This window comes from Trichosurus vulpecula, chromosome 4 (genome assembly GCF_011100635.1).
Source record: "Trichosurus vulpecula isolate mTriVul1 chromosome 4, mTriVul1.pri, whole genome shotgun sequence".
Lineage (NCBI taxonomy): Eukaryota > Metazoa > Chordata > Mammalia > Diprotodontia > Phalangeridae > Trichosurus > Trichosurus vulpecula.
Genome location: NC_050576.1, coordinates 146,108,972 through 146,123,518, shown reverse-complemented (window position 1 = coordinate 146,123,518; position 14,547 = coordinate 146,108,972). Strand labels below are relative to the sequence as shown.

Genomic DNA, 14,547 nt, shown 5'->3' with positions numbered 1-14,547 from the left:
GGGATGGAATGCTAGGAGAGATGAGAAAGCACTCTGACATCATCTCCCCAGGCATGGTCCCAACTCCAAAAAGCTATTCAGTCTCTGAAGGCCTGAGGTCTACATTACAATTCTCTCTAACTGTGGGTTTTACAAACCATCAGGCCACATTCTCTGCTCCAATCTCATGTTGCATCACAGGGGTGTGCTAGAGCCAGCTCAAAGAGGCTCATGAGAGAAAGTCAATTGCTAAATTTTTAGTCTGAGCATTTACACCTTAGATATTGGCAAATGCTACAAATCAGGGCTTGACTCATTGGTTTGTTGATTTTTTTAGACTTAAGAAAGTGATTGAGAAAATGTTAATGATGCAGATTAACCTAAAGAACATGTTGTGTATACATGGTTTTTGTTGTTATTGGGGTTTTTTTTTGGAGAGCCAGTTGTTAAACATTTACCAGCACACTGCTGCTCTACCCAACTCTCAGTTTCCTTATTAGTCAAATGAGGGGGACCGGACTAGACTAGCCATTTTGAACCTTTTTTTGTCATGGCCCCCTTTTGTATTCTGGTAAAGCCTACAGGCCCCTTTTCAAAAGAATACTTTTAAATAATTGAAGGAAATGCTAACTTTCAATTAGAGGATAATGAAAATAAAGATGCGCTTTTTTTAAATATCCCAATTCATAGACCCCTTGAAATCTAGCCACAGATACCTTGGAGAACCTTTGGAAATGAGGTTAAAAACTCTTGATCTATATAATCATTCGGTTCACTCTCAATTATAAATTCTATGAATTCCAGATTGCAAACCTAGCAGTATTATCTGTATTTTGTACCACTGGCAACTCAAACACTAATCCTCCCTTCTCAAAGGAAAGTCTCCAAACATGGACCCATAGCAAGCTGAATGGCCTTACCAATCCCCGTTTCCTCTACTTCATCCACGTCTATGACCTGTGGATGCTCCTGGGGAAATCCTTCAGCTGGGTAGAGGAATGAATTTGTTCCCCTAGTAGAAGGATCCGGGTACTGATCCACCACAATAGGTTCTTCTGGAGGTGGTCTCTCCGTACTGGTGTGACGTGGGGAGATGGGATTTAACAAATCATATGTGTCTTCATCCCCCCTCCTGGGGACATCGTAGGGGTCAATTGTGGTGCCCACATCCTCCAAGCCCAGGGACCTCTCAGACACGCTCACCAGGTCATAGTCTTCATCTTCCTCATCTTCATATTCTGCTCCATCAGATCCAAGGCTGCCATCAGCTGGCACCACACCACTGGCAGTGGAAGGGCTCCCAATCTCAAAAACCCAGACACCTTGACGTCCTGCATTGCTGCTCCTAGGGACAAAATAGGACAGCAACTCTCAGAAAGCATTCCTATCCAAAATTAGTAAACAAATCATAAATAGCCCACACAGATATGAAACAGACTCTCCCCTACCCTTGAGACCTTTGCATCTGAAAGTGTAGTGTACCAAAATAGCACGCTTATCAAAAGTGGCAGGGACTGGGAGAATGGGTTCAAATGGATGGATATCTGACCTGCCACAGGACCAAGAATTTCCAGCGCTATGTTATGTATTAATGAGCATGGAAGCTCTTTGCTCACAAATACCAAGGAAAGTTTTCCCAATTAAACAAATCCCCTTTGAGATATTTGGAAAGTAAAGTTAAGAGAAGCTATTTTATCTTAAAATGCTACTGATTCCCTTCTTATTGGTGGAAATATTGGTGAAAATAAATTATATTGGCATATAATACGATTCTTAGTGATTAATGCCAAAGCTACTAAAAATACCCCATCCTCCCTCCCATTTAAACCCATCCCTTTTTCCCTGATTACTCTTTTCCTCTTTAATCCCCACTCCTTCCTCAAAATTTCACTACTTTGCTTATATCATAGACATCTTAAAATGTTCAACACCGAGTTTATTTCTACATAGGGCAAATAGATTGGAAAGGGGGGACGTGCCATCAATCAGGAAGGTTTTAGAGGTACAGTAAGAAAAGTTGGAAAAATCAAGGTAATCTTGAATTTAATCTTGAATAGGTTGTCTGATCAACCCAAATGCCTTAGGCTCAAGCAGTGGAAGGCCCCGGGAGAGGTAAAGGGTAAGTCAGAACTTGCTACATGAAAGCTGCTGGGGTTTCCCCTTGCCCAGCCCATTATAAAGAGGGGAATCAAAGGGAAAGAGACAATTTGGGTTCCAGAAAACTCCAGTATAAATATCTTTCCCCTTTGCCCTATTCTGCACAACAAAATAGGACCATAGATTTTTGAGCTAGTAGAGACCATAAAGTCATCTAGCCCAACCCCCTTATTTTAAAGATGAGGAAGCTGAGACGTCTGAGATTAAGAGGCTTGCCCACAAACACAAAAATTTTGAGTGAGTCAAAATTTTAATCCAGGTCCTTTGACTCCCAAACCAGTATTCTTTTGAAGGAAACATGCTGCCTCTGTACATTTCTACTCTGAAAGCCAGTCCTAGTAGAAAGTTTTGGGGTGTTTTTTCTCAGAGCCTGGGCTCACAGTAAGAGAAAGGTTTCATGCTTCATACCCTTTGGGAGGCTAATACAAATTGCTGGCAGTCAGGACAATCCCATAAACATAGGACATATGGTTACTTGACTCACAGCAGAATGAACTCTTTCCCGAAAAAGGAACTATAGAAATCTAAAAAGTAGGTGATAGTCTATGGTTGTGGAATATTAGAGATATTATTAGACTCAGTGGAAAGAGCATTGCACTCATCCTGGAGTTAGAGGAACTAGGTTCAACTCTTGCCTATGACACTTACTATCTATAGGACCCTTAGTAAGTCACTTAACTTCCTTATATGTAAAATGAGGGGGTTGAATTAGATGGTCTCTGAGGTTCTTTCCAGTTATAGAGCTATGATCCTATATGTTGGTCCAGAACAATGATTTGTTCTGTGAAGTTTGGATTCAATGAAAGGGCCACACTTGAGGACCTAGAAGGCCACATTTGGTCTCAAGGCCACAGTTTCCTCCCCCTGCCCAGGTTGGTTAGTTTTATGAAACTGATTTTTTTTCTTTCTTTTTTCTTTCTGTTTTATTCTTTGTCAGAAGGGATGACTCATGGATAGTGGAGGAAGAGGGCTATATCTAGAAACAAAGCTGACATAAAAATAAATACTATCAATAAAAATTTAAAATTATAGTATTAAAAAAGTAATTTATAGGAGGCAAATATCCTCAGGTGGTATACTTTGCATATAACCATGCCACTTTGAAAAACGAGAAGAGCCGAGGACAGAGGATGGCAGGGAGAGGAATGTCTACTCAAGAACAAAGAAAACATACTTGACCAAATTTTCAATGGATTCTCTGTCATTAGCAAATATGTTGTAGGCACCATCACTTCTCCATAAGAAACCCACTGAGCCTTGACTAAATGCAACCACAGCAGAAACTTGGTTTTCATCGTTCTTGGAGTGAGTGGTGTAGAACTGCAAACCATCTTCTGGGTAAAGGAAAATGGCATACGTCCTGGAGTCGGAGGAAGCTAAGACAGACTGGAATGTGTTTCTCTGTGGAGAAAATTTAAAATTCAGTTTAAAATCTGGAAAAACACCCCCAAATGCTCAAACTGACTGACTTCAATCCTATAATTTTCAACAGGCTACGTCCCGTGCAGGCAGTGAAAGGGCAGCACCTTGACCTTGTTTCAAAAACCTCATTCCACCATTAAACATCTTAGCCAAATGAAGAGATAGTGATTTACAAGTCTTCCATGATATTCAAAACTGAAGCTTTGTCTAAGAGTATTTCAGTGCTAACCTTTCTCTCTCTCTCTCTCTCTCTCTCTCTCTCTCTCTCTCTCTAGAGAGAGAGAGAGAGAGAGAGAGACAGAGACAGAGACAGAGATAGAGACAGAGAGACAGACAGAGACAGAGAGACAGACAGACAGAGAGACAGACAGAAGAGAGACAGAGAAAGACAGAGACATGGAGAGAGACAGAGATACAGAGAGAGATAGAGAGACACACATATAGAGACAAAGAGTTCCATATAGCTAAAGTTAGCCAAGAATTGCAGCAATGGAACTTCTAAAGTGTGGCCCAAGACCTTGCTATCAAGGAAACTCTCATTCTGAGCTCTCCAGGAGCAGTCAACAATAAAACAACAAAAAGCCAACAAATTGGTAAAATAAAACATGTTTCATGAAGGGCTCAATCGCTCTAAACATAAATGACATCCTAGACAAAGTCATGGAAATAGACTAGATTCCCTCACAAGATTCCTTTCAGGTCGATGATCTAATAAAATTAACAAGTAGAAAATGTATTTTATTATTTTTTCTTCAAAGATGAACTGAGCTGTATCTCTAAAATTATTTGGTTATTTACAATAAACATGAAAAGCAATGTTCCAAAACGATAGAGAGCTGACTACAGAGTCAGGATGACTTGGGTTCAAGTCACTTCCTGACACATACTGTTGATGTGACCCTGAGCAAGTCGCTTAACCTCTTAGGTCCCCAGGCAACTCTCCAAAATCATCAATTGCAGAGAAGGTGCCAATTTGTGTTGGTGGGGGAAGTTCTTTACTGAGAAGTTCTTGAACCAATGAATACACAGATCTCATCTGAATAAAACATGGATGCTCAATAAATATTTATTGCCTGATTGATATGCTATAGCAGAAAAGACAGTGTACTTGAAGTCAGGAGACCTGACTGGGTCCAAATTCTGGCCCCAACACTTCCTAGCTGTTGGACTCTGAATACTGTAGGTCTTTAATAAATGTTCAAAACGAACCTCTTTGAGCGTCAGTTTCCTCCTCTGTAAAACAGGGATAATAATATTTGCAATATATGTGTATATCATGCATATATAAATATATCATAAACTCCTCCCAGAGCCTTCCTTATGGGAGGGCTCAGTACTTTCCAGGTAATTCTCCATTTTCCATCAGCAGAACTGCTTGGTTTCCACTCCTTGAAATATCATTGCTTCTCCCACCTAGCTCTCCCTGTCCTCTGCCTTCAGTGTCTTTTTCTGTGTTGTCTTCCCCCATTAGATTGTAGGCTCCTTGAGGGCAAAGACTATCTTTTTCTTATTTGTATCTCCAGCACTTAGCACAGTGTCTGTCATATGATTGGCACTTAATAAATGTTTATTGAATTAAATTGAATATATATGCGTTGTATATATGTATACCTATATACTCACACTTTTTTATAGAAAAGCACTTTGTTAAGTGCTAATTAAACAAGAGTAACTATTATTCTCTTTATAAGAATACAATTATGACATAAGAATACAAATATGACAGAAGACTTTCCCATCATTAAACCTTTGGTATTTTAAGCTTTACTTCTGATCTGATATTCTAAAAGATATCTACTAAAGATGTTATATATATATATCTATAAGCATAGCCAGGTGGTAGTAAGCTTCTTAAGGTTTTAAACAGCCATGTGTTTTGTTATCCATGTTATCCATGGGATGGACCTCCTACGATGAACCTTTGAGTGGACATGAATGAGAATAATACAGGATAGGCAGGCATGGATGGATAGTGATCTGCGTTCATGGAAGGAGTTAATGAGATCATAGATCCATTTGAACAAAATGCTCATCAAAGATAAATTGTGTTTATAGCTATTCAGTCACCATAAAAAATAAAACAATTTATAGAGCCTTGCAGATAGGGTACAAAAATAACTCAGGCCAGCAAACATGACCACCAGTCAATCCAGTGTGTATTTAAACATCTTGCCAATGTTGAGATCACTTTTAATTAAAATTTGGGACCAGTGCTAGTTTGTATGGCTATGCTACTTAAGTAACAAGTGAGCATAGACAGAGACACTAGCTCTCAAAAGGAGTATCACTGAATTAAGAATCAAGCAGGTCTGTCTTGGGTTCGATTCTTGCAGGTTAATTTATGGAAATACTGAAAGGATTTCACTATAAATCATTTTACCCATGAGGTAGCACTACACCATGGACAATCATATTCAAAATTATTTTATGGACTCACTGTTTTCCACTGACAACTAACGTACAAGCTGATGTCAGTCAGTCAACAGATATTTACTAAGTGCTTATGTGTCAGGCACTACGCTAAGGCTGATGATACAAAAAAAGGCAAATTTTCACTAAAGAAAGGAATGTTCTCTAAAACTTTCTATTTAATCTCATTAAATTTCTCCTTACTTATGGTATCTGCAATTAATGCTTTTCCTTTTCAGATTCCTTCACATACACTGTACATATATGTATGTATAAACCTTGTATTTACCTAGATACCTGTATATTATCTCCCCCACTAGAATATGAGATCCTTATGGGACCATGTTTTCACATTTCTTTGTATTCCCCGTATTTAGCACAGTACCAGGGATATAACAATAAAAGCTAGTTGACTAACTGATGAATATGTTAAGAATATTTGTGTTAGAACCCAACAGAATATACTTACCTTGCCTTCTTGGGTAGGGTCCCTTTCTGAGCCTTGATAAGGAGCCATGGATTCCCAGGTGACCACCACCACACTCTGGGGTTGGAAATAGACCTCAGGGAAACCTTTTCGGACACAATCTGCAGCTAGCTGAATAATAGCAGGGGAAGAATCTTCCCGATAATAAACTTTTCCACCATTTGTCGTGTCAAGGTCAGCCAGGAAGGGTGCAACAGCTCCAAAGGAAGGTGGAAATCGACCAGGGCTGGCTTCTTCAAGAGGAGGTTCACTCATGGCAATGAGGCCATTTGTAGTGATCTGTACAAAAAAGCCAAAGTCAATTTTTAAAAAATTAATTAATTTTTAGTTTTCACCATTCACTTCCATAAGATCTTGAGTTTCAAATTTTCTCCCCATTCCTCTCCTTCCCCCTCCCCAAATGGTGTGCAATCTGATATAGGCTCTACTTATGCATTCATGTTAAACATATTTTCACATTAGTCATGATGTAAAGAAGAATTAGAACTAATGAGAAAGAAGAAACAAAACAACAAAAGAAAAGGAGAGCGAATAGTATGCTTCCATCTACATTCACACTCCATAGTTCTTTCTCTGGATGTGGACAGCATTTTCCATTGTGAGTCTTTTGGAGTTGTCTTAGATCCTTGCATTGCTAAAAAGAGCTAAGTCTATCAAAGTCAGTATCACACAATGTGGTTGTTACTATGTACAATGTTCTGATTCTGCTCATTTCACTCAGCATCAGTTCATAAATGTCTTTCCAGGTTTTTCTGAAGTCTGCTTGTGTATCGTTTCTTATAGCACAATAGTATTCTGTCACATTCAGTTCAACCATTCCCCAATTGATGAACATCCCCTCAATTTTCAATTCTTTGCCACCATAAAAAGAGCTGCTATAAATATCTTTGTACATGTGGGTCCTTTTCCCTCAAAGGCAATTATAAATGAGTATGACGTTCATTTTTTTCTTAAAACTTATGACAACCACCCCAGAGAATGCAAAAGTCACAGTGCCTATTGTATCATTTGTACTCAATACTGAACTGTTATTTCTATTTCCATGATAGTTGACATTTATGTAGCACTTAGAGTTTGCAAAATACTTTAAATACAGTATCTCATTTGATATAATTAATGATGTGAGTCCTTCACAGATAACATTCAAAGCAATTTAATTATTGAAGTAGAAGAAAACTTTATTCTAAGGCTGGGGAGGATTGAGAAGCTCTGGTGTACTGTCACTAATGAGCCAAATTGTCTCCACTCCTACATAAACCTAGGGGGGAAACTGTCCTGAATGCATTTACGAGACCACGGCCATTGATCTGAGAGAGCTGGGTTGGTAGAAAGAAACAAATATGAATGGTAAAAGGCCTGAGGATTTATTACCAGATTTCTTCAGAATTTAAGCATATAAAAAAAATTACCAAACCAGATTTTTAGCAGCTTGTTCTCTACTTGACGAATCCACAGTAAGATGAATGAAATCAGAGTTCTTTTCTTTTTTGCTTTAAATAGTTTTTTTATTATAAACTTACTATCTCAACAAACATGAGCAAATCAACAATAACAAAAGGAATAAAATCACACGTAAAATCACGAACTCCAAAGGATTTGCAGTTTGCTCCATCTTGTTTGCTCTATGAATCTTTTCTCAGCTCTCTGTATCTCTAGCGTCTAGCAGTGTCTGGTACACAGAAGATACTTAATAAAAATGCTTGCTGGTTGACTGATTTTATTGCTTTTAAAAATATCATTGTCATTCGTATGAATCTTGTTCTGACTCTTTGTTCCACATCATTTTTTGAGAATCTTTATTTCGCTGCATCTTCATTAATTTGTCAATTATATTCCATTCCACTGGTATGCCACAATTTATTCGATTATTCTCAAATCACTGGACATATAGACCACTGTCAGATTTTTTCCTATTAAAAATAAAATTGTTATGAATATTTTTGTACACATAGACCTCATTCTCCTTTTAGTAACAGTCTTTAGAAATACTTCCAGCCGTGGGTGGTCAATGGGTATAAACAGTTCTGTAGATTTTCATATATATCAGCACATTCCAGCATTCTCTTTTATGCTACAAATTACTGCTCTTCTTGAGTTTGTAAGAAAGTCGCTAAAAAGGCTTTGGCAATCCCCCATTACACTATTTGTGTCCCCGGTACTATATTTATAAACTTCACTGTTCTTTCAAATTCACAGATGGTGACAAATTCCACTATTACAAAAGAACTCCCATTTTTATAGCCTTTTTTCATCTCTATTGGTCTTAACTTTTTAAAATTAATTTTTCTAGACCTCCCCCAACATACGGAATCAAACTTAGCATTCCATGCACCCTTCAAAGGGCAACAGCATAAACATCAAGACCATAAATCTAAGCAGTCAACTCTTTAACCATTTCTGGGTTGATTGGCAAGTTTGTAGGTTTGAGAGACTTGTCTTTTCTTTTTATCTTTTGTTACCTTAGTTTCTGATGATGTCTATGTTCATAATGGGAGAAAGGAAAAAGAGGGGTAACTAAAATAAAGCAAGTTCATAATTTGTTTGAAAAAGAGGACAAAATATTTGGTGGGTGGGGCGGAAGCAGTGGGAAGAGTTCCAGAGTTTTGGAGTTGTTGGATTTGTCTGAGCTACCTCATTATTCCAAAGAAGAAATATTTTTCTTTGAAACTTATGAAAAAAGTGGAGGGAAAAACCTTCTCCTGACCAAACTTTGGGTGAAAGTTTCCCAGAATTAACTGGTACAGACATTATTTTCCAAATGCAAATGGACAGGCTATGGAGAAGGAAGTTAAGGAAGGAATTTTACACAGACATTCTCACATTTGCCCTCTCTCTCTTTCCTCCCAAAGATATAGTATTGCACAAACATCACAGTTAAAGTTACATGTGGGAGTGTGGGAAAGGAACTCACTTTCTTAAAGAATAAGACTTTGGCAGCTACAGGCTGCTTGTAGGCAACTGTAGCACATGCTTCTGGGGACCACATGGGTTTTCATTTAAATGGCCATTTCTGAATGGAGTTTAAATCAATGCAGCAACTTTGAAAAATATTTCTAAGGCCTCCAGGATGCAAGAACAGCAGTCTCAAGACATGAATCATTATCCCTGAAATGGACCCAGCACTGGGGTGCTGGGAAGATTACACTGATTTTGAAATAATTATTCATAAAGTTCTATGAACTCCCTGGAGGAAGAGTATGGAAATGTGTGGTATATTGGGCAAAGTACTAGATGTACAATCACAAAAGTCCTATTTAGAGTTATAGCTCTGACATTCACCAGTTGTGTAAACTAAAGTGAGTCATTTAATCTGACTTAGCTTCAGTTTCTTCATCTGTATAATCAAATAAAACTAAAGGAACTATTTCACAGGGTTGTTGAGGAGGAGAGGGAGGAGGAAGAGGAGAGAGAGAGAGGAGAGAGGAGGAAAGAAGAAGGTGGGAGAGGAAAAGAGAGGAGAAGAAGAAGGAAAGGAGAAGAAAAGAAGGAGAAAGGAAGAAGAAATAGCAGCTAACATTTATAAAGCACTCTAAGGTTTGCAATGAGCCTTACATATATTACCTTATTTAATGTTCCATTGGACAAGCATTTTGGCTTCTTGGTCCTAGGTTTCCCATTTGTGAAATGGATGTATTATGTAGCCCAGAGGTATTAAATTCTGGGCCTGAAAGTTCCGCTGCAAACCAGACTAAAATGTACTTGGAAAATGTTTAGCAAAATAAATAAAAAATACAGCACAACAAAACTGTGTTAAGTTGTGGTTTTCTAAGTCAATACGAAGATGCCGGAATCTACGAGTTGGACACCACTCATGTAGCCTATATTTTATTTTCTTATTTTAAAAAGTTGATAACCTGGTAGATCAGGGAAATGTCATAGATATAATGTGTCTGGATTTCAGCAAGGCATTTTGGCAAAAATCTCTCACAATTTGTCAAGATAGAGAGGTGTAAACAGTTACATGGATTCAGAAGAGACTGACCAATTCGTCCCAGAGAGTCCGGTGGAATATCTCTAGTAGAGTGCCTAGGTATTTATTTTGTCCTTGTCAGTATTCTGATAAACATTTATAATCGATGACTTTGGATGAGAACATAGATGGACTGATGAGTATCAAATTTGCCCAGAACATGAAGCTAAAATATAGATGGTAGGACAACTAGTAGATGGTTCAGTAGATAGAATGCTGGGCCTAGAGTTAAGAAGTTCTGAATTCAGATTTGGCCTCTGATGCTTAATAGCTGTGTGTCCCTGGACCAGTCCCTTAATCTCTGTTTGCCTCAGTTTCCTCAACAATAAAATGGGGATAATAACACCACCTAAAAGCAAGGTTGCTTTGGAGTATCAAATGAGATAATATTTACAAAGTGTTTAGCACAGTGCCTGGCACATGGTAAGTGCTATATAAATGCTTATTCGCTTCCCCTTGTTCCTCTCCCCCAAACTGAAAATGGAAAAAAAATTGCCAGAATTTCTAAGGCCATCTATTCTCCCTATTGATGACAATGGAACCACAGCATTAGGACTCTAACACCTCGGTACCAAGTGTGTTCTCTAATAATAGCTGACTGACTTTGGAGACTTACAAAGCATTTTACAGACATCTTATGGAGGAAATGGAAATTATAATTAATAAGTCGAAGTGAAAAAGAATGGTTGAACCAGGCCAAGCATATATAGAAGAAAACTGTATTGGAAGTGACCCTGTTTTAAAAGCATTGAGGGATATTTTTCAAGATATTTCAATGAAGGGTAGATATTGAATGATTAGAAAAATGACAGATTTAATATTATCCCAAAATAGTGATTGATAGGGCATAATAACCACTGACTCATGTAACTGCCTTTTCATCTCTATATACTCTTTATGAGAATGATCTACATATTTATCAACTTTGTTCTTGACGAAAAGGAAACACATACACTCTCAGCCACAATTTTCTACAACAAACCATGTTCGTTGTAAGTCACACAGTTGACTGAAGGGTGTAATAAGTGAATGAAGTCTGTGGCCATCCCAAAGGAGGAGAGCCTAACAAGTCAAATAGGAAGAACCAAATAGATGAAGAATACCTATTATTCAGATTACATCGTGCACTTGAATGAGCAGTCCATCAAGTTAGCATATCAATACATATATTTTGGACAAGATTTGTAGAGGTCTCATGAACTGTGACTGGAACTGAACCTAAAGAGGAGATATTGGATTGCCCTGGGAAATGGCACAGCATAGTACTTTCAACCATTCCCAAGATGCCCTCAGATATAAAAACCCATATTTCAAACCCCAATAGCCTTTCCTGATGCTGTATGACTGAAAATCATGGAACACCATAATATCCAAGGAATCAAAATTGTAAGTGACTCAAAGGGCAAAGGATATTTTTGTGGTGGGTGTGAGCAGTTTGTGAATTACCTACAAGGACCTGTGCAAAAAAAAGAGGTTTCAAAAGAGTTATCCAGGAAAAGTATAACAGAAAAAGGAATCAGCTGATCATGTAATGAGAAAGGAATAACAGAGAGTTGTTATGCTCAAAGTTATGTTGTGTCATGTTATGACAAAATGTCAAAAGACTTAGAGGAAACCCTCCTGCATATTAGACAGACTTTATGGACTTTTAAGGGAGGTCACAGACAAGAACTTAACAGGAAGAAAAAGCATATATAGAGATTACAATTGGCACCATTTGAAGGAGCACCTACATGAAAAAGATGATAGGAACATGGAAGTACAAAGCTGGATGGCAGAATATCTCAACAGACTAGGACAGTAATCATAACATACAAAATAATAATAATAATATAAAATATATATATGTTATATATTATATCTATGTAAATAATCATAACATAATCATAATAAGATGAAATTTAAAGGTCTTATATCTCAGATATATATGGAATTAATAGAAGTACTTACGAACAGTTGTCAATTGAAAAATGACCAAAGGATATGAACAGGTAGTTCTCCAAAGAAGAAAAGTAAACTATCAACAACCATATGAAAAAATGCCTCCACTTCCTTTTCTCTCACTCTCTTCTTAACTGTGGTATGGCTTCTGATATCATCATTAAACTGAAACTGCTCTCTCCAAAGTTACCAATGATATAATTCCCTTTCTTCTACCTTTCCAGTTTTCTTACAACTTACTCCCCCCATTCCCCCATGATGCTCTGCAATCCAGTGAAACTTGACTCCCTGATATTCCTGGTACAGACCATCCATCTCCCAACTCCATACATTTTTACCAGCTTTCCTCCATGCCTGGAATTCTCTCCCTCCTCATCTCTGCTTTCTGGCTTCTCAGGGTTTTTATTATGAACTTTTAAAAAAATTAGTGAACGTGAACATTTCAGATGACTAAGATCAGAAAAAAGAAGACTGCATGTAGAACTGTGAACTTTTATAACAGACTTTTTAAAGTTCATATTAAATTTCTGAGTCTCAGTTTTCTCATCCAGAAGGTTAATAACAAAATGTCTACTTCACAGAGTGGTTATGAGAATAAAATGAGATAATACGTATAATTACTTTGTCGCAATCCCTATATTAAATTGAACATGAAATTAAGAAAACTAATCTATTTATGCATGTCCTATTCTAAACTTTCTTTTCCTCTCTTCAATTTTTTAAATATTTCATGAATGCTTTTTTCTCTTATTTGTTGTTTTGAACCTTTTCCACTATGCCATGCTATTTTTCTAAGAGGAAAGTATGCTATATGGAATCTGAGGTTCTGGGTTCAAATTTGGCCTTTGCCACTTATCAGTGTGCAATGTTGGACACTTCTTTCTTTGGGCTCAGCTTCTCCATCTGCAAAATGATGGTTTTGGATTAGATGGTTTCTAAGTTCCATCCCAACTCAAAATCTGTGATCCCATGGCCCTATGATAGTTTCTTCTCCTTTGGGGGTAGGTGCTGATAGAATTCTCAGTAACCACATGCTTTCTCCCTCCCAAAGAGAAGACCTTTCTTGTAACAAATAATACAGTCAAGCACAAAAATTCGCATGTTAATTTTATCTAAAAATGGATGTCTCATTCTGCACCTCTAATCCAGCAATCCTCTACCAAGAGGTAGGTAGCATGCTTCACCTAAAGTCATGATTGGTTTTTGCATTGATCAGAGTTCTTAAGCCTTTCAAAGTTGTTTTCTTTTATACTATTGTACTCACTGTGTATTGTACTAATTCTCCTGGATCTGTACACTTCGTTTGGTATGAGTTCACAAAAGTTTTCCCATGTTTCTCTGAATATATCCCCTTCATTGTTTCTTACAAAACAATACTATCCTATTACATTTAAATACCACTTCTTTGTAATATCAAAAAATGCTATTATAAATACTTTTGTACCTATGGATACTTTCACTCTCTCTCTGACTTCTTTGGGAGTATATGCCTGGTAGGTCAAAAGCTATGCACGGAATAGTGACTTTTTGGTTATGGTTCTAAATCATTTTCGAGAATGCTTGGATTAATTCACAGCCCCACTAACATGCATTAGTATGTCTGTCCTCTCACAGCCTCTCCAACAATTTCCATTTTCATTTATTTTATATTTTTCGACAACCAGATAGATGTGACATGGACCCTCAAAGATGTTTTAATTTGTATTTCTCTTGTTACTGATTATTTGTAGACAATTATTTAATAAGCCTTTTATTAAGTGCTTGCTATGTGCCAGCCACTGTGCTAAGCATTGGGGACAAAAAGAAAGTTTGGGATTTTTTTTTAAGGATCCACTCTCAAGAAGCTCACCATCTAAAGCGGGAGACAACATGCAAGTGACTATGTACAAACAAGCTGTCTGTCTGTCTGTCTGTCTGTCTGTCTGTCTCTCTCTCTCTCTCTCTATATATATATAGTATGTATATATGTATATATACATATATGTATGTATGTATATATATATATATAATTGGAGATAATCAAAAGAGGGAAGGCACTAGCATTGTGGAAAACTGGAAAAGACTTCTTATAGAATGTGAGATTTTAGATGTGACTTGAAGGAAACCGACTAAGCTAGGACATGGAGACGAGGAGAGAATTCCAGGCATGGGGGACAGCCAGTGAAAATGCCTGAAGCCAGGG

At 37.5% G+C, this 14,547-nt stretch overlaps 1 protein-coding gene across 1 annotated transcript in view; it reads right to left on the bottom strand.

The window, feature by feature from the left end:
* The window catches only part of NID1 (nidogen 1), a 110,311-nt gene that overhangs the window by 84,779 nt on the left and 10,985 nt on the right, over positions 1-14,547 (bottom strand). Inside the window, exons 2-4 of the mRNA XM_036754231.1 lie at positions 6,437-6,733; positions 3,311-3,537; positions 900-1,324 (exon numbers count right to left, since the gene is read on the bottom strand). Of these exons, the coding sequence (XP_036610126.1) occupies positions 900-1,324; positions 3,311-3,537; positions 6,437-6,733 (949 nt within the window). The remainder of the gene's footprint in view (positions 1-899; positions 1,325-3,310; positions 3,538-6,436; positions 6,734-14,547) is intronic.